At 38.5% G+C, this 18,641-nt stretch overlaps 2 protein-coding genes across 2 annotated transcripts; both read right to left on the bottom strand.

Moving 5' to 3' along the window:
* Window positions 1-13,796: 13,796 nt before the first annotated feature.
* On the bottom strand, window positions 13,797-14,652 carry LOC129765762 (uncharacterized). Its single transcript, XM_055766188.1, has 2 exons — window positions 14,407-14,652; window positions 13,797-14,228 (listed from the first exon to the last, which is right to left on the bottom strand). The coding sequence occupies exons 1-2, from the start codon at window positions 14,650-14,652 to the stop codon at window positions 13,797-13,799; spliced, it is 678 nt and encodes a 225-aa protein (XP_055622163.1).
* Window positions 14,653-15,952: 1,300 nt separating this feature from the next.
* LOC129767622 (AP-3 complex subunit mu-2) lies at window positions 15,953-17,698 on the bottom strand. Its single transcript, XM_055768687.1, has 6 exons — window positions 17,546-17,698; window positions 17,397-17,484; window positions 17,009-17,334; window positions 16,792-16,951; window positions 16,238-16,737; window positions 15,953-16,178 (listed from the first exon to the last, which is right to left on the bottom strand). The coding sequence occupies exons 1-6, from the start codon at window positions 17,578-17,580 to the stop codon at window positions 16,043-16,045; spliced, it is 1,245 nt and encodes a 414-aa protein (XP_055624662.1). The 5' UTR covers window positions 17,581-17,698; the 3' UTR covers window positions 15,953-16,042.
* Window positions 17,699-18,641: the final 943 nt, after the last annotated feature.

Here is an 18,641-nt window from a genome sequence, read left to right as displayed (position 1 = left end):
TAAGCCACAAAATTTGGAGGAACTTAAAGGAGAAATAACTCGAATTTTCAACAGCATCGAAGTCGTAATGTTGGAGTTGTGCATGAAGAATTTCGTTCACCGTTTAAAACGCGTTATCGAAAAAAGCTTTATTTTCGTTTTTTAAAAATGAAAATCGGTTCATTTTTGTGGAAGTTATTAAAATTTGTTGCTGAAATATTTTCGGAATATCTTCCATTCTTGCATCCTTATATCGAGCTGTGTATATTAGGGTTCCAAAGAAAATGGTCATCTCGGATTTCAAAAATTACCCCATAAAAAATGTTTACCACCCTACGCCGAATTTCTGCTCAATCAGACTTAAGGTAGAGATTTGGCGCAAAGCGGTCAAAGTTTGAGTTTTTTTTGAAAATCAAAGTCGAGTGCTTAAAATTCGAATCGGTATATTGGACATTTTTTGTATCGGCGATAAAAAGCTGAAAAGAATAGATACTAGAATGATTGTTTTCTCAATGCATTCAATGATTGAGAACTAATAAAGGGCTGTCCACATACCACGTGGAAAAGCAATATTCTAGACACCCCGCACCCCCTCCATGGACAAGCGTGGACATTCTTGATACCCCTCTCCCTGTTGTCCACGTGGACATCTCTTCCATTTTTGGAGAGAATAATTGAATTTTCTTTGTTCTATTTCATTCTTTGTATTGGTAAAAATGTTAGCTATTACTACTAAATGGTTTGTTCTAATTTTTTATTATTTACCGAGCTCAGGAAGCTTTTTGGTTTTTTTTGTCCGCTGAAGTCCATATGAAAATATTACTCATGGATCTAATCTCGCACATTTTTTTAAACTTTAGTCAATGCCCAACTTCCGACGCCGTCCACTTAGCAGATCCGCAAATTCATCATGCCTAACAAAATTAGTTTATTGATGTAGAATATTTCATCTCCTAAGCGTCATTTACATTACACAAAAATAGGATGGATAATGCATGGCGGCTACAATGAAGCTAGTCAAAACAAAACACCTGTAGTGTCATCGTGATTGATGATTTCATTCATCAATATTTTTTCTGTTCAGCTTCGTTAATCGTGAAAAATATTAGGGTGCCGAGTTTGCACATGCATTTCGGGGAAAAACATGATACGAGTTTTAGTTAAGTTGATGGAGTGAATTGCAAATAGAGATGCGTTAAATCAATTTTTTTTCGGTCAAATAATATTTCGTTCAATTAAATAAAATTTCGTTCGTTTTTCGTCGAATCAACCAATTAACTTTGCACACAATTTATTGGAGTTTTCAAAACTGTGTTTCAATTGGCAGTGCGTTCATTATTATTATTGAATTATTAATTATAAAAGACGATGAAGCATTCAAACAAAAAAAACTTTCTATTGAAAAGTCAAACAGGATAGTTCTTGGAATCCAATCAAAGCTAGTGGATAAGGTTAAATGAAATTTTTGTCGACTATTTAGCTGAATGGAAAATCGATTTTTTTTCCTATATTTTAATTCACTACATTCACACACACCAAGATAACAATGAGTCCGTAGTATATTCAGAAACTTGAAGCTTTGAAATGTTGAAGTTGAAGCTTCGTTAACATCGTTTCAGTATGCTGATTTTTCACGAAGTAACAGCGCTTTAAAAATCATTTAAAGTTTTCAACTGCACACTCTGTTTCTCTAATTTCTTTGTCGAGTTTATTATAAAATTGTAACATTTTTCGATTTTGTCTTCATCCTAATGGAATGCATGTTTCTCTCCTACCAAAGGAAATAAATCGATCGCTCTCAGTTCATATGGATGACTTTCAGAAAACACATTCCAGGAAAGAAGTTCAACCATATAAAAATATGGGTGTTTGACGCACTTAGGCAGCTCAACCTTTGTTTCATAAACACAGATTACTAAAAGTGGGCGGAAATTTCAACAATTCTTGAAAGTACAGCGCATCATTGAAAAACTATTTATCGTGCCACGTGGATATTATCTAAAACCTCTCCTAACCCACCGTGGACAACCGTGAAAATTTTCGTTTCCTTTTTCGGCCAACGAAAATTTGGCTGAAAAATGGGGGCTGTTCTCTATTCACTGGATACTTCAACTAGAGCGCTGACTGGCATCGTCTAAATCAGCCTTAACTTTTCTCTGTCACAATCATGAAAAAAATGAATTATGTGGAAAGATGAATGATTCAATTCTCTATCTAATAAGCATGATTGTGAAGGTTGTTACATGATAAACATTTAATTTACTTCAACTAAATAATTCATTATTCATTAAATCCAGCAAGACGTTGAACAGAAACTTGCACGCAACAAAAACTTTTATCCGCTGAACTTTCTTCCGCTAACTTCACACAAGTCAAAACGTGCGGTCCGAGACGTGTGTCTTACATATTTCTTTCCGATCCTTAAGGGGGCCCCCTGCCTGGAAAATCGAAAAAATCGAATTTTTGTTTTTTGCATTTTTGGGAAGCTTATGCCCTCAAAAATGTTGTCCTAACAGCATTTTCGATATTTGATTACGTTGGAAAGCTTCAGCCAAAAGTATGAAGTCACCTCAAGGGACATAGTATTGCTGTAGGAATTTTTAAACGCATTTTACTCGAAACCATGTTTTTTTCAACTGGTGGTATCGATATCTCAGGATCTACTCGACAGATTTGGCAGAAATTTTTTATCAGTATGCAAAAATGAATTACCTGAAGCGTTACATAGCCGTTTTTGGATGTCTAATTTTTTCGAATTTTTATTAGCTTCTAAACAGAGATTTTTCATGAAAAATAACTATTTTTTTACAAAAATAGCTTTTTTGGCAATTTTTCGAATTTTCAAAAACGCTTCAGGTATTGTTCTAAAGTTTAAAAATAATTCATTGGAATTTGTTCTGCGACACCCCGTTGCTTCAGAACCGATACCACCAGCAAGGTACCGATTTTCAGACAGCATCTACGCATCCAGCTGTCAACAGCACAATAATCATTATTCGTGCACTCAAAAAAATGGAAAATACATCTTCAAATATACCTTAAACAATAATCAAAATACCCGAACACTTCAATTTATTCCTAGCATCCGGAAAAAAAAATCACGAAAATTCATAATTTTTCGACCTTCCAGACAAGGATCCCCCCTTAATGTGTTAACCCATTTCATCTTTTTGTTTCAATATTTCAATTCCTTGCGTTCTTATTCAAATAACAATCATAACGAAAGTTCTTTTCTACACCCATCGTAGCAATCACTTTATCGACTTATCACTGCATCGAAACAACGCAGTGCAAACGAAGATCGGAAGGCCCCATGTTCAACACATGCGCACTCCGCACGTGGGAGTCATGTTTCCTTTAATTGCCTGAAACGATTTGGGTCCCGCCCACTGAGCAAAGCGCATGGTTGATTCGGACATGGTGGTTTCATTTTCATTATCACTTGTTCGCCATGAAGGAGAGTGTCGGTAATGAAGATCATTGATGGAGATTTGTATTTCTTCTGAATGTTCGGAATGTTGTTCACTTTTTTACTGTTCGCTCGCATAATTGAGGAAACCGAAAACTTTGTTTTATTTATATACCTTCCACTCACCATAATCTAAATGAAAATACATTTTCTTAAACAATTTTACAGGACGAACAAAATATTAGAAAACGGGTACTAAATTCTGCCTAATTAAAGAGAACGGTCACATGGATTTGGGAATGTGAAGAGGGCTAAAAAGCAACATTAACGACATACATGAGGAGGATACTTTGTTTATACTCTAATATATTCAGTTCTAAGACTAAACATGACAACTGGCTTCTTACTCTTATTATTCGACCAAGTGCGAGCAACAGGGATGTCGAACCATTCGAGATATCAAGTTTCCAAATGAGATAAAGTTTCTGAAGACTATTTTTTTCACGTCCCTAAAATATGTTTTCGTGCCATTTTATTTATCTTGGATTAACGTCGTTACAACATGGCCTGATTCACAATTTTACTCCAATTAACTCGGTTCGTGGCTATCTCTGTGCAATTCCAAATGAAATCGTCCCAAAAATGCAGATTTTAAAAACATGTATTTTTGATCCGAATGAAAATTTGTATTCCGTTTGGGTTGAAGAAAATATGAGTTTTCCACAGCAATTGGGAATTTTTTGACTCAAGCGTAACTTTCGAAAAGCGCGTATCGATTTCAGTAGGAGAAATCTTTGATAATTTATACCTAAAAAACTATGAGTCGTCCCGAAATAGTGTCTTAGGGTGGGTTTAGACTAGTGATATATTCATGTGAAGAAATATGATGAGATTTATAGAAATCGCATCAACCGTTTACACTAGCGTGAACTTCTATAATGAATATATTCATATTTTCGGTGAATTTATTCACCTGAAGTAGAACTGCATCCAACTTTAGTGATTTCTCACCAGTGAGAAATTCACAAGCGTTTACATATGCTGAATTTATTCAAGTTATAAATACCTCGAATAAGTGTATCATATTTATTCTCACCCGTTTACACCTATTTTCGCGTGAATAAATCCATCTATAGCTATAGATCTCCCTAATGTAAACCCGCCATTAGAAAAAGTTATAGCGTATTGATGTCTAAACATGAAAAAAATATACAGTGAGAAAAAAATAGTACTCTTTTTTTATTCACAAAAAAAAAATACATATTTTTTATTTTTTTTTTCATATAAAAAAAATTAAAAAAAGAAATTTAAAAAGACGGGTGGGTAATGTCGGTGACATAACCGGAGTGACGTAGGACTATACAAAGGGGACAGATTTTGCTAAATATATATTTTAAATATATTGTTTTATTTTCTTCTCCTACGTGAATTCCTACCTATCTACTTGAAAAATGGATTAGTTTACTGTTTACTCTTTATGAACATGTTGCAGGAAATACATAGCTCATCGTGTTGCTCCTTAGTTATTTCTCTATGCAATGCAGATGTAACGTCAGTCACCGAGAAAATTCGTTAATGCCGTCCTGCATACAATGTGTTGTAATTTGAAGCCACTTTTAATTCGGAAACCATGTATGGATTCGTGAAAACTGAATGATCAATTTGAAAGACCTCAGCCACCAATAAGCTCAAGAACAATCATAAACAAAATAAATCGGTTTATATTATATGTCATATTATGTCACTTTAGAATGCATTGGTATTGTGAAAAACTTTTAATAACTCTTCTTTGAATGGTTTAATGGCCCTGAAAAGCGCCGTGTTTTACGGTGGCTGGTTTTGCCACCAAAGCAGTCTGTATAAACAAACCTTTTTCTTTCTTCTACCTGCTGCCGTTTTGCGATTGCGTTTGCCACTAGCTGAAACTAGTTGTTGCCTTGATGAGCGCCGAACCGAAGCTGCTCTGTTCTTGATTCGTGTATTGTGATTGTCGTGAGCAGCTTTGCAAGCCAATTCGAGCACTCCGACGGCCGAAACTCTATAATCGCTGTTAGGTATACTGGTGCTCCGGGACCAATCCGTTCGGCCTAGTTACCCTTGCGGAGCAATCAGTGAATGCGACCAACAGGGAACTGGAGACCTGCACGGTTCGAGTGAGACTTTGCCTTTCCCTTAACTTGTCCTCCTTTGTTACGTCCACACGTCCACGTTGCAGCTTGTTTTCTTATTATGATGTGATGCGATGCGATGTTAAACGATGCCGTACAACCACACTGGTTTACGGTTTGAAAGAAAATGAGATATTTTTTTGGGATCCGCGCGTTTTGTACTTTAGCGGTACACGCTCACAGGATAGAGACAAATCGGCAGACTCAGCCAAAGGAGCGAGTCCAACGAGACGAACGAATGAGCGTTAAAAGGCAGCGATGGCAAAAAATACATTCATTACGATTTGTTCGCTCGTTGGATTCACATGCAGGCTAAAAAGGGTCCTTTTCAGGATCACAAAATTATCTTTAATCTAAAGAGTTTATTGTTTGGTTATCACTCAATATCCCCATCTTGTTCGGCTAAAGATTCCTGTTTAACGATTGCGTTTGCCACAGCTTTCACAGTTGGGAAATTTCTTCCCATCCTGCTTGTGACATGTTGTACAGTAAATTACATTTAACGCGACGTGTCGAAGCACCACTCAGTGTCGCATTGGAGGCGATTTTAACCTGTAATTGAAAATTTACGATGACAGTGGTACAGTGTCGACTTTCAATGTGGGGTCATAATTTGGATCTCTATGTTTACAAAAATGTCCACCTAAATATGTAGCATTACATGTCCGTCCAATTAGCTAAATGTCGAACTAATTGTAAATTACTGTACTTTCAATCTGGAAACAATTTAAGAATTGATGAAAATTGAATAATCAGGAAAGTCCCCAACTATCAATAAGCTCAGAACAACTGCCAAATTCACATACTCATCAGATCCTGGCAAACAATTTATGAAAAAATCAATTTGTGTTTTATTATTATTTTGGATAATGTTTTAGAAAGCATTGAACTGTATTTCCTAAACTCTTTTTTGGAAGGTTTAATGGCCCTGAAAAGCGCCTTGTTTTATGGAATGGTTCCAATTTAGAAAACTTAGTACTCGTGGTTTTGAAAAAAACCATTTCGAACGCCCTCGATGCCGCCTTGTTCTGGATTTGCCACCAAAGCAGTTTGTATAAAGAACAAACTTCTTTCTTCTGCTACCTGATGCCGTTTTGCGATTGCGTTCGCCACTCGCCACTCGCTGCAACTGCCTGTTGTCTTGATGTCCACCGAACCGAATGTGTTCTGTTCCGAATGCGGGTTTTCTTATCGTCGCGAGCAGCTTTGCCAGCTAACTGGATCTCTTCGGCGGCCGAAACTATATAACGCCGGCTAGGTGGACTGGTGCACTGGTACTAACGCGCTCGGCCTAGCTACCCTTGCGGGGAACTCCAGACCGACACGGTTCGAGCGGGTTTTGCCTTTCCCTTCACTTTTCCTCCTTTGCCATGTCCAGACATGGCTGCTTGGGTTGGTTTGTTGATGTGTTGTGATGCGAACTGATGTGGTGTACGGTTTGAATGAGAATGATCGTTACGGAAGGAAGGAAGGTATTGTATTATAGAGACTTTAAAGTTTTTCAGTTCATTCGCCTCTAGCCTTGAGAAAGGCTCTTTGAAAACTCTACTCTACTCTACTCCAACACTACCACCTCCACCCTCTTGCCTTGAGAAAGGCACTTGATTCCTCGCCGTTCAGCTCGTCCAGCAACGATGTTGTCCAGTCGGTGTCCACACAAAGAATGATCGTTACGGCATCGGAGCGGGGATTTTAAAGCAGACTGGCTGGCTCGAGAATTACGCATGTATGAGACTGCGACCAATGTTTCGTTCATTTTTGTTCTTTTTCCTCTCCAATCGTGCTTCATTCTATTTCGCTGCTGCTCTGGTTGCCCGTTTTGGTCGGTACGATTTGAGGAGCACAAAATGGACCAATCAAAAATGGGCACATAGTGCATTTGGACAATGCTTGATATTTCACAATTATTCAATTATTTATCTCAAGAAAAATGAAATGTTATTCGTTATGATAGATGCGTTGATATATTTCCTATCAATTGATGCAAAAACCTTTGCGATCTATTGAGAAATGCTCGAGTTATAAGCGTTCCAAATCTTGCATTTTTTCCTACTTGTTCAGTGCCTAGATTTCCATTTCACCCCCTATATCTTCCGGTTAGACGTAGTCCTACGTCAAAAAAGAGTCCAAGATGGTAAAACTATTTTTGACAAACTTTGTGGAACATCGATTATTTATGAATTTCCGAAATTTCGAATTTTTGTATGTTAACAATCATTTTTAGCCACAAATTATGAATTCTGGTGTGATTTAAAACAAAAAATCTCATTATAAATCTCCTTCTAAATGTAGCCATTCTCGAGATATTTTAAAAAATATTTTAAATTTATTGTCTTTTTTATAGTAAATATTCCCTTTTAATATGTTTGTCGTGTTATACCGTCATGTTCATGAAATTTTATGAATTTGCTTATAATTTCCAACAACTTTGCCATATACATCATTATGGTAAAAATATATGTTTAGAAGTTACGTTGAAGGACATTTGAAGACATGTGGGTTAACACAAAACGTAACGATATTAAAAAATCTTCTTTTATTTTAATACAAACTTTTAATATATTATTCGTGTTACACAATCTAAACACGAACAGTAGAATTGAAATCCCAACAACAAATACACCTTGTTGATTCAACCGGACGTTATGGGTACAAATATAATTAACTTGTTTACGTTATGCCTAGATTATACCTGAAGTCAGGTATCTCTAAGCTACCTCTGTACAGGTATATAAAGTCAGGTACTTTTAAGGTACCTATATAATGTACACAAAGTTACTTATATTCAAACATCGTTCATCAGTCGAACAATATTCCTTATAGAGTGAATAACAGTATACCACAATGGACTACACAAAATTTTTTTCGTGTTGTAGACCGTTTCCGAAAAACGGTAAGAAATGTTCATCTGAAAAACGTTTTTTAACCGTGTCAATGATTGAGAAACTTAATGCAATATTCTTTTAGATACATCTTTAAAAATTTGCGGATCATGCCGTTTATCTGTATACTCTTCCAAACCAAAGCATTGTAATACTGAGGAGCAGATCAGTACAGCAGTAGGAAATACTTCTACTACTAGGAAATACAAGATTCCCAAAACAGCAATATACCAGAGTATTCCCGAGCGTACAACATTGAGCTATTCAACAAGGGAATCGCCGGTATCAACGTTTCACCAATAATGACGAAAAGACTTGGACAGGCTAGTTACCCCGAACAAAAATTCCAAGAAATTTCTAAAGGTATTAAAAGAAATCCATTTTCCTTTTCACATGAAGAAGACGAAGAGTCGAACTTTAAACAAAAGGCAATCAGCTCAAAGAGAAATTTGACCAACCAGAGACAACAAGATCAGAAAAATTAAGAATTTTAACAGTTTTGCCTAAGTCTTGGTCTGTGCAAAAAATGGAAGAAGAATTTGGCGTTAATAAATATATGGCAATTCAAGCCAAAAAACTGACAAATGCAAAAGGTGTATTGTCGACACCACATAGCAAATATGGACCAAGTTTAAGTGAAGATGTTAAAAATCATGTTTCGGAATTTTATAATGACGACGATATCAGTTTTTCCAGGTAATGATCATTACCTGGAAGAAGAGACTATGTTTCTGTAGCCAAAGATGGGAAGCGTCAACACATCCAAAAAAGGTTATTAATAACATCATTACGGGAAACTTTCAACAGATTTAAGGAACTTAATCCAAATTGCAAAATTGGATTTAACTCTTTTGCATCAATGCGTCCGAAGCATTGCAAATTGCTGAGTAGTTCAGGAAATCAGAACGTTTGTGTTTGTACATTCCATGAAAATGTAAATCTTATGTTCCATAGTCTCATTCCTTTAGTATTGAATGCAAAGAATATATGGAAAAAATACTATGTAACATATCAAATAGATCAAAATACTGTTACCTTCGTGAACTTGAGCTTGGGTAGACTGTACAATTCGTAGTTGCTCTCTGTGATTGATCTGAACCAACCAAATTGCACAAAGAACACACAGAATGACGCTTGGGACTAGCAAATCATTCTCGTTGTGCAATTTTCGGTGATTCGAGCTTTCAATGATCAATAACGACGCCGGCCACGTCCTTACAGTCACCAGGGGAAGGGTAGGAATGTTAGTATGATATTCGCCGCCCGAAGGCCAGAAGAGTCGCCTCTATAGCGTGGTTCACTAGCGTTTATCATGGAAGGGATAGTTTGTTAGTGGGAAGGGGTAATAATCAAGATTCACTGTGGTAAGTGATGTGATTATGCTAACGCAAACTAGAGATCACTTGACGAAACGAAAACTTGAAAACCAAATGCATTTCGTAGCCGTGAAGATATTAAAGGGTGACCTGAAAAGGTCTCTGCAAAAGGATCATAACTCTGGTAAGTGAATTAATTTTGTAAGCGTGGACCCAATTACTCGTTGAAACGAAAACTCAAACATCAAATGCATTTCGTAGCAGCTGAACGGTAACCTGAAAAGTCTCCTCTGTAAAACGGAGCAAAAACTCGAAAATCAAATGCATTTGAAGATTGAATATATTGAAGGGTCACCTGATAAGGTCTTATCAGACTCGGATCGGACTTAATACTTGTGCCTAGTCGCACGTCATGCTCTTATGGAAATCGTCATGTAATGCACGGAAATCACGGAAGTTTTCCGAATTGGGACTCTAGCATCTTGAACCTAGTCTTGCAATTTATATTTGAACCTCGAAAAGGAAAACTTGATATCTGCGATTTGGATTTGTAATAAAAACTAACAATTTCTCAAGTAATCAGTCGAGCAATTATTAACGAAATCATTGTTCTTGTAGTAAGGGTTAGAATGACATAATTGAAGGAAAAGCAACGTCAATCCTCTATTCAAAAAAAACCGAAAAGGAGATACATACAAGAAGAACTCACTGACATTCAAGGTGAACTACTAATCCCAAGAAAAAACATGGGTGAGCAAAAGAGACAAATGTAAGTTAATTCAAACTTTTCTCTCGACCTCCGTAACATTCTCATGGTCGAAACGCACACTACATTGAATATTCTTGCATGAAAATCTTATGGCCGCTTGTACATACACATCAAAGTCAACGTCTAGCTAGATTTAAAAGAAAAGAAAATCGATGTTACGTTGACGAAAACTACCTTCATGTTGATCAAAATACTGTTACCTTCGTGAATGTAAAAAATACCCAGCAATGGACGAGTTTGGAAACTGGTTTCTAGATGAGCTTCAGGAACGCAATTTAATTGAAATCACTTATGCACAATGGATTTCTACTGATCGATGCGACATAGAACCTCTTCTAAAACCGGTGGAAGAATTTGTATCGTATTTTTGCGAAAAAATAGAAAAATTACTTACTCATGATTACATTAAAACACAACAGTCCACATTTCCTAACAATAAAAAAGCTAATTTGCAAGAAAATAAGGTTGTTGTGATTTGCGATTTTCCGAAAATTATTCATTTGTGCTTCAAGATGAAGTTCAAAGTCATCACTGGAACAATGATCAAGCAACAATCCATCCATTCGTTGTTGAAAAAGGTTCTCTGGCAAATTTAAGCTTTGTAGTTATATCTGAAGTTTTAAGTTATGACACAATAGCTGTGCAAGTATTTATTTCTGAATTGGTAACATTTTTGAAACAAAGCAGCAAAGTTGTACTCTAACGACAATGCAGCGAGTTATCATAATGTGTATAGAAATATAAGAAAATAATGAAAAAAATAAATTATATACAACAAAATTGTTAGTTGATAAAAATAAATGTTGATACTAAATAAATGTATTATTATTAGTATCTCTTAAACTCCGATAAATATAGAAGTTATTTGACCAAATTGTAGAGAATTATATTTTTTCCTTTTATAAATGTTGTGTTCTGTTGGCGCAACATGTATAACATGTTAAAAGTTGGTATTAAGATTTAAAAAAAAACATTTTTTAATATCGCTACGTTTTATATTAACCCACATGTGTTCAAATGATTTTCAACGTAACTGCTAAACATATATTTCTACCATGATGATGTATTTGGAAAAGTTATTGGAAATTATAAGCAAATTCATAAAGTTTCATGAACATGACGGTATAACACGACAAACATATTAAAAGGGAACACATCAGGAATCATAATTTGTGGCTAAAAATGATTGTTAACATACAAAAATTCGAAGCTTCGAAAACTCATATTTCGATTCGATGTTCCACAAAGTTCGTCAAAAATAGTTTTACCATATTGGACCCATTTTTTAAATTTTCTGCATGACTTTTATTTTGGATATTGCAAATTAAAGTTTTTTTTTGTAAATAAAAAAAAAATAATTTTTTTTTCTCAGTGTATATTTTTTCATGTTTAGACGTCAACAGGTTATAACTCTTTCTAAGACACTATTTCGGTACGACTCATAGTTTTTGAGATATATTATCAAAGATTTCTCCTACTAAAACAGATACGCCCTTTTCAAAAGTTACGCTTGAGTCAAAAAAATCCCAATTGCTGTGGAAAACCCCTTCAACCCAAACGGAATACAAACTATCATTCGAACAAAAATACTCATGTTTTGACATTTGTCGATTTCATTTGGAATTGCTTCTCTCTCCAATTCCGCGGGCACCCCGTGCTCACCATGTCATGCTCCACTTGGTCTAACCACCTTACTCGTTGTGCTCCTCGTCGTCTCGTACCAGCCGGATTCCCGATGAACACCTTTTTGCAGGATAGTTGTCCGACATTCTTGCAACATTTCCTGCCCAGCGTATCCTTCAAGTTTTGATCACTTTTTGAATGCTGGGATCACCGGTGAGTTGCGTGAGCTCGTGGTTCACCCTCCATGCGCCGTCCTCCTGCACATCGTCGAAGATGGTTCTTAATACACTTCGTTCAAAGACTTCGAGTGCTCGCAGGTATTGTCCAAGTCATTGCGATTTGGGTGTCTCATTGCGCTAGAGAGTGTTATGAGACGAGTGGCGTTTAAATTGCGTGGTACGATTTTCAATAGATCCAATAAATTCATCTGCTTCGCTGATGACGTAGACATTGTCGGCAGAACATTTGAGACGGTAACTGAAATTTACACCAAACTTAAGCACGAAGCAGAGAGAATTGGACTGAAAATCAATGCGTCTAAAACCAAATACATGCTGGCTTTCGGATCCGAGTACGACAGGACCCGATTAGGTAGTAGTGTAATGATCGACGGCGATGAGTTCGAGGGAGTGGACCACTTTGTCTACCTTGGCTCAATGGTAACGTGTGACAATGTTACCAGCCGCGAGATCCGGAGACGCATTATCAATGGGAGTCGTATCTACTATGATCTACACAAACACTTAAGATCAAATAGACTTAGTAATCGTGCGAAATGTTCCCTGTACAAAACGCTCATTAGACCGGTTGTCCTCTACGGACACGAAACTTGGACAGTACTCGAAGAGGTATACGTATTTCCCACGATTGCACGGGGAAGCCGTTTTCGTCCATGATTCTCCATAGCTCTTTTCGTGTTATTGAATCGTATACGATTTCAAAGTCAATGAATAGATCACGGCATTTCTGGAGGATCTGCCGCAAGGTGAAGATTTGTTCAGTAGTAGACCGATCTTCGATAACCACCCACGAATCTGTTTGTCAGAGGCGATAGACGACGGAAAATGATTTGAGAAAGCACTTTGTAGGCGGCATTCAGGATGGTGATTGCACGAAAGTTTCACAGTCTAGTTTGTCCTTTTTCTTGAAGATAGGGCTTATAATCCCATCTTTCCACTTCATCGGTAGCTGTTCTGTTTCCCAAATTCTGACAATCAGCCGATGCAGATAACTAACCAACTTTTCCGGGCCCATCTTGATAAGTTCCGCTCCGATGCCATCTTTGCCAGTTGATTTGTTGTTCTAAAGCTGTTTTATAGCATACCGCACTTCACCTATCGTTGGGGGTGGTACATATTCATTATTTACTGCACCAACGTAATCGCTTCCATCGTCTTTTTGGTCCTCTGCCTTTACGCCATTCAGGTGTTCATCGATGAGCTGCCTCTACCTTTCGATCACATCACGTTCGTTCGTTAGTATACTCCCATCCTTATTCCGACACATTTCTGCTTGTGACAGAAAGCCTTTTCGGGATGTATTGAGTTTCCGATAGAACTTTAACGTCTCATGCGAACGGTGCAGCTGTTCTAGTTCTTTACACTCCTCCTCTTCCCAGCGGCGCTTCTTTTCCCGGAAGAGTTGGGTTTGCTATCTATATCGTTCCATGTTCTGATAGGTAGCTTGACGCACCATTATCTCCCGCGCAGTGTTCTTCTCGTGTAACACTTGCTGATACTCATCATCGAACCACTCGTACCGTCGTCTTCGTACCACGTGTCCTAGGATGTTCTCCGCTACGCTGTTTATGGTCGTTTTAATCATGCTCCAACAGTCCTCAAGAGCAGTTTCGTTAATCTGGTCCTCTTCCGGCAACGCAGCTTCAAGCGAATGTGCGTAGTTTTCGGCGACATTTGCTTGTTTCAGTCGCGTAAGATCGTACCGTTGCCGGCATCGGTAACGAATGTTGTTCACAACGGAGAGTTTTGGGCGCATCTTAACCATCACTAGGTAGCGGTCCGAATCGATGTTACCGCCTCGATAGGTTCTGACGTCAGTTATGTCCAAAAAAATGCCGACCGTCTATCAGAACAGGGTCGATCTGAGATTCTGTTTGATTTGGTGACCTCCAGGTGTATTGGTGGAGGAATTTGTATTGAAAGAAGGTACTGCGTACGGCCATATTCTTAGAGATGGGGAAATCGATTAGTCGGAGGCCGTTTTCATTTGTTAACAGGTGTGCGCTGTGCATACCAATTACAGGTTTGAACTCCTCCTCTTTACCGATCTTGGCATTGAAATCTCCGATGATGATCTTGATGTCATGTTTAGGGCAGCGTTCGAATTCTCGTTCCAGCTGCGCGTAGAAATCGCCTTTGTCATCATCGGGACTTGCAAGGTGAGGGCCGTGCACGTTAATGATGCTGCTGTTGAAGAATCGACCCTTAATCCTCAATCTGCACATTATTGGGTCGATTGGCCACCAACCAATCACACGCTTCTGCATATTGCTCATTGGAATGAAAGCTGTACCTAGCTTGTTAGTGTTGCCGCAGCTCTGGTAGATGGTATGACCATCGCGAAACGTTCGTACTATAGATCCTCTCCAACACACTTCCTGCAGCGCTACGATGTCAAACTTGCGGTTTTTCAATAGTTCGGAAAGCACATGAGTACTTCCGATGAAATCGAGAGATCGACAATTCCACGTTCCGAGTTTCCAATCGTTAGTATGTTCTCGCCTAGATCTGTGTCGATTAGTCCAGCTCAAATCTTCTTGTGTATCGTTCGTTGCTTGGTGTTTTAGTGGTTCGGCTTGCAAGGCCTGCAACCAACCCCACTATCTCCTAGGAAGACCATCGTGATACTGCGTCTTTACGTCCCGAGTACCACCAGGACTGGGCAAAGATGCTTATAGCGGCATCAATTCGCTTAGAGGAGCTGTTTCCGGGTGTTTGTGGCCTTTCTTGGGAGGATCGACAATGCCCAAATGCTCATCCCAGCACATCCTAGACGGTTCTCCTGAACCAGGGCAAGCCAGAAAAACGATCTATGACGATAGAATTTCTGACTCGAACGGGAATCGAACCCGAAGCCTCCATATTGGCGAGCACAACGCTTACCATAGGCCATGGGGACCACTATCCTCTGTTTACGTAGACTTTGAATCTTACGATTCGTTCGTCTCCGGAAAATGATATTCTGCTGTTACTCCGGTTGATCCTTTTTATGCCGAACCATTTGAGGAGCACAAATAGGTCCAATCAAAACGTGGGATTTAATGCGTTTAAATAATGCTTGGCATTTCCCAATTATTGAATTGATTATCTAAAAAAAAAAAAGTTTTGTTCGTTGTGATAGATGCATAGGATTATTTCCTACCAATTGGTGCAAACATTTTTGCGATCTATTGAGAAATGCTCGAGTTTCGAGCATTCGGAATCTTTCATTTTTTGATAAATTTGAAAATTATAAAGAAAATGCTTTTCTATCGCCTGTTCTCTTTTCGTTATGCATAATTAATTCGTTGACGGCTGGTTGTGATATTCATTTAGGAAGGGAAATTAATCTCTACCAGATTAGCAAGCCCGAAGCAGTTCTAAATTGCTAAAAATTTAATAAAAATTGTACTGCATGTTATCTACATGTAGTACTGAACCTTACTTAGCAGTTTTTCTAAAAATTCCCTTATATTTCCACTAATGGCCTGAAAAAGTACAAACATTCCTCTGAATACAATTGTTAAACGCACGCTTCAACAGTGATGATTTCAAGGATATTTCGGATAAATCATGTACTATTATGCGTATGGAATGTTTCCGATATATTCGATAGACACATATTCGACGAAGCTGATTAATTGAGATTATCTAGCCGCAAAGAGGGTGCCGACTGCCTTACATTCGGATCTGGAACTTACCAGCCTTCGTTACATACTTGACCCCTTTGAAGGGCTTATACTTTTCGCCGTACATGTCCAGCCGATTCACCTTCAGCCCGGACACGGCAAGTTGTGAAATAGTAAACTGCACTCTGCGAAAGAGATAAAAATAAGTGATATCTATCTGGACTTAAGGGGAATTCAATCTCACCTATCAATGCTAGTCTCCAGCGAGGTACATCCTGCCGCTACGGAAACGGTTCCTCGAATATTCGGAAGCTTGGTAACATCGATCCGTCCAACGTCCCAATGGAGCGTCTTCGTGACCGGATCGAACGAATACTTACCCTGGCTAGCCAGCAGAGCACACGTGAGAGCCGCCTTCGGCATACGAATGTCCAGCTTGACGCCTTCCACAATCCGTCCCATGGTAGTCTTGGGACCCACCGTGATATCCATCCTACCCTGTTCACCCGACTTCAAGCAAAGATTATGCCGAACGTAGATCGGAATCGCGACCACACTCTGCGATCCTATGTGGTACGACATAAGCCGAAAGTTACCGTCCGGTGGGATGAAGGAAAGAATCCGCTCCGATTCCCAACGCTTAAAGCGAACGCACGGATGGAAGGAAACATCGTCAAAGAGACGTGGGTTCATGAAGGAGAGCGTCAGATCCGGCATTCCGCTGAGCTTGATGCAGCAGTCAATCTGTGAGGGCAATCAAAAATTGGATTTGTGTTCTACAGAAGGCATTCAACTTACATATCCTTGTATTTCCGCAAATATCGTCTGTCCGCTTTTATCAATAATGGCATCCACTTCTTCGACCACGTCGAAGTATGCTTCATTGTTTGTGTATTTGACACCCGTTCTTCTCCATGGAATGGCTGATAATTGCCCGGTTGGAAGCGTTCCGCTCACACTGAAAACAAACAGATGAATGAGATTGAATGGGGTCAAAAAATTGCATCATTCCCACTTCGATTTTCCGGTAACGGAGTTCGCAATGGTTCGCAGAATATTCGGCGGCTTGATCAGCTCCTTCAGTATATTGCTCTCGGTTGCCAGTGGGAAACCGTTATCCAGCATCTCATCCAACAGCTCGTACACCACAACATAGTTCTCTTTGATGATGCTTTCGGTGCACTCTGAAAAGTAATCCTCGAAAGTGTCCACAACCCGATGGAGGAACTCGATCACAAACAGTGGAGGGCATTCTTGTTTGCAAGCGGCTACCAGCGAAATTCCTCCGCGTTGGATAGAAACCAGATAGTGATGCGGTGTTGATATTACCGGCGGGACGTCCTAAGAAATCAGATGCTATTTAGATGTAGATAGTTTAGAAAGCAGTTTAACTAGTAACTCACATTCGGCGTTTCACGCTGAACGTCCAAAAAGTAGGAAACACACGTTCGGGATACAACACTCCGCCAGTGTTTCTCTAAAAAGACATCGCTTTCGATGGGAAGTGAGATATTTATTTTTCTGTGTATTCGAATATGTTGCCAATACTCACCCACTCGAGTTGACTATGAACAAACTGTGAATCATGCTTTTCGTGACTCAATTTACCTTAATCTATCGGTAAACTCAAAAAAGTGTTGTACAAAATAGAAACTGATGATGTGTTGTATCTTCTATGCTTCTATTCTATTTGTTTATGTTTTGCTTCTCAATGTCAAAGTCCACTACAATCAGAAAAAACTGCTCGAAAAATGAATGTAAGATCCATTCATACACACCATTTCGATATCGGATTGGGAAGCATGTTTTGACGTAGGACTACGCCTTTCCTTTCTGTACTGGAGTATAAGTAGGGGGCTGTTCACATACCACATGGACAACTTCAGGGATGGTAGGGGGTACGAAAATGTCCACGCTTGTCCACGGTGAGGGAGGAGGGGGTTTAGATAATGTCCACGTGGACACATAAAATGAATATTTCTGAAAATACAATATAATCAAAAATGAATGAAATCATTCAACCTCCTTACGTGTACTTCGTATTTATCAATAAAAGACCGTATTTTTTCATATCGTTGAACTGTTTCGCTGAAATGCGTATTCTGAGAGTAACGCACATGAACTGAGAGTGATGAACTTATTTACATTCCGCCAGGACGAAACACCATCAAAGATACTCAGAATCTTGTAATTTGAAAAAATGCACGACATAGTTTTCTTAGTTACGGGTTTGTTGTTTTCTCTGTCTTTCGAGAACTTCAAAAGTGATGAACCAAAGGAAAATGTACAACGAATTACCTGGTGAAGCTTGGTTACGTAGAACGCTACTATATATCGATTCCATACTATTGCATCTTGTGTATGGTGAGATTGGAAAGGAATTCTGATTTATGTGCTTCTACAAAGCTTCGATAAATTCTAACAAGTACTATTTATAACTAAACGAAATTAAAGCCAGCGATCCAGGACAAACTAACAGAATTAGCTAATATGATAGACGTCGTATTCCACCGGACAATGTCAAATTTCATTCTCTTTAGGTGGCCGTACACTGTTTGCCCGGAGGTCAAATATTTGATATTTTTTGACAGATAAGGTTTGATTTGATATTTGTACAAACAATATTTTGTTTGCCACTCTTCAATTTT

The sequence above is a fragment of the Toxorhynchites rutilus genome, chromosome 2 (genome assembly GCF_029784135.1).
Source record: "Toxorhynchites rutilus septentrionalis strain SRP chromosome 2, ASM2978413v1, whole genome shotgun sequence".
Classification (NCBI taxonomy): Eukaryota; Metazoa; Arthropoda; class Insecta; order Diptera; family Culicidae; genus Toxorhynchites; species Toxorhynchites rutilus.
The sequence above is the reverse complement of the archived record's forward strand: the minus strand, read 5'-3'. Positions and strand labels throughout refer to the sequence as shown.

Excerpts from the sequence above, each read along its gene's own strand:
- LOC129765762 (XM_055766188.1), bottom strand. The coding sequence starts at position 14,652 with ATGCAGAAGCGTGTGATTGGTTGGTGGCCAATCGACCCAATAATGTGC. Across the intron at positions 14,229-14,406 it reads AAGAGGAGGAGTTCAAACCT|ACGGTCGGCATTTTTTTGGA; the intron begins GTAATTGGTATG and ends CTGTTCTGATAG.
- LOC129767622 (XM_055768687.1), bottom strand. The coding sequence starts at position 17,580 with ATGATTCACAGTTTGTTCATAGTCAACTCGAGTGG. Across the intron at positions 17,485-17,545 it reads TTCATAGTCAACTCGAGTGG|CGATGTCTTTTTAGAGAAAC; the intron begins GTGAGTATTGGC and ends TCCCATCGAAAG. Across the intron at positions 16,738-16,791 it reads TTGCGGAAATACAAGGATAT|ATTGACTGCTGCATCAAGCT; the intron begins GTAAGTTGAATG and ends TTGCCCTCACAG.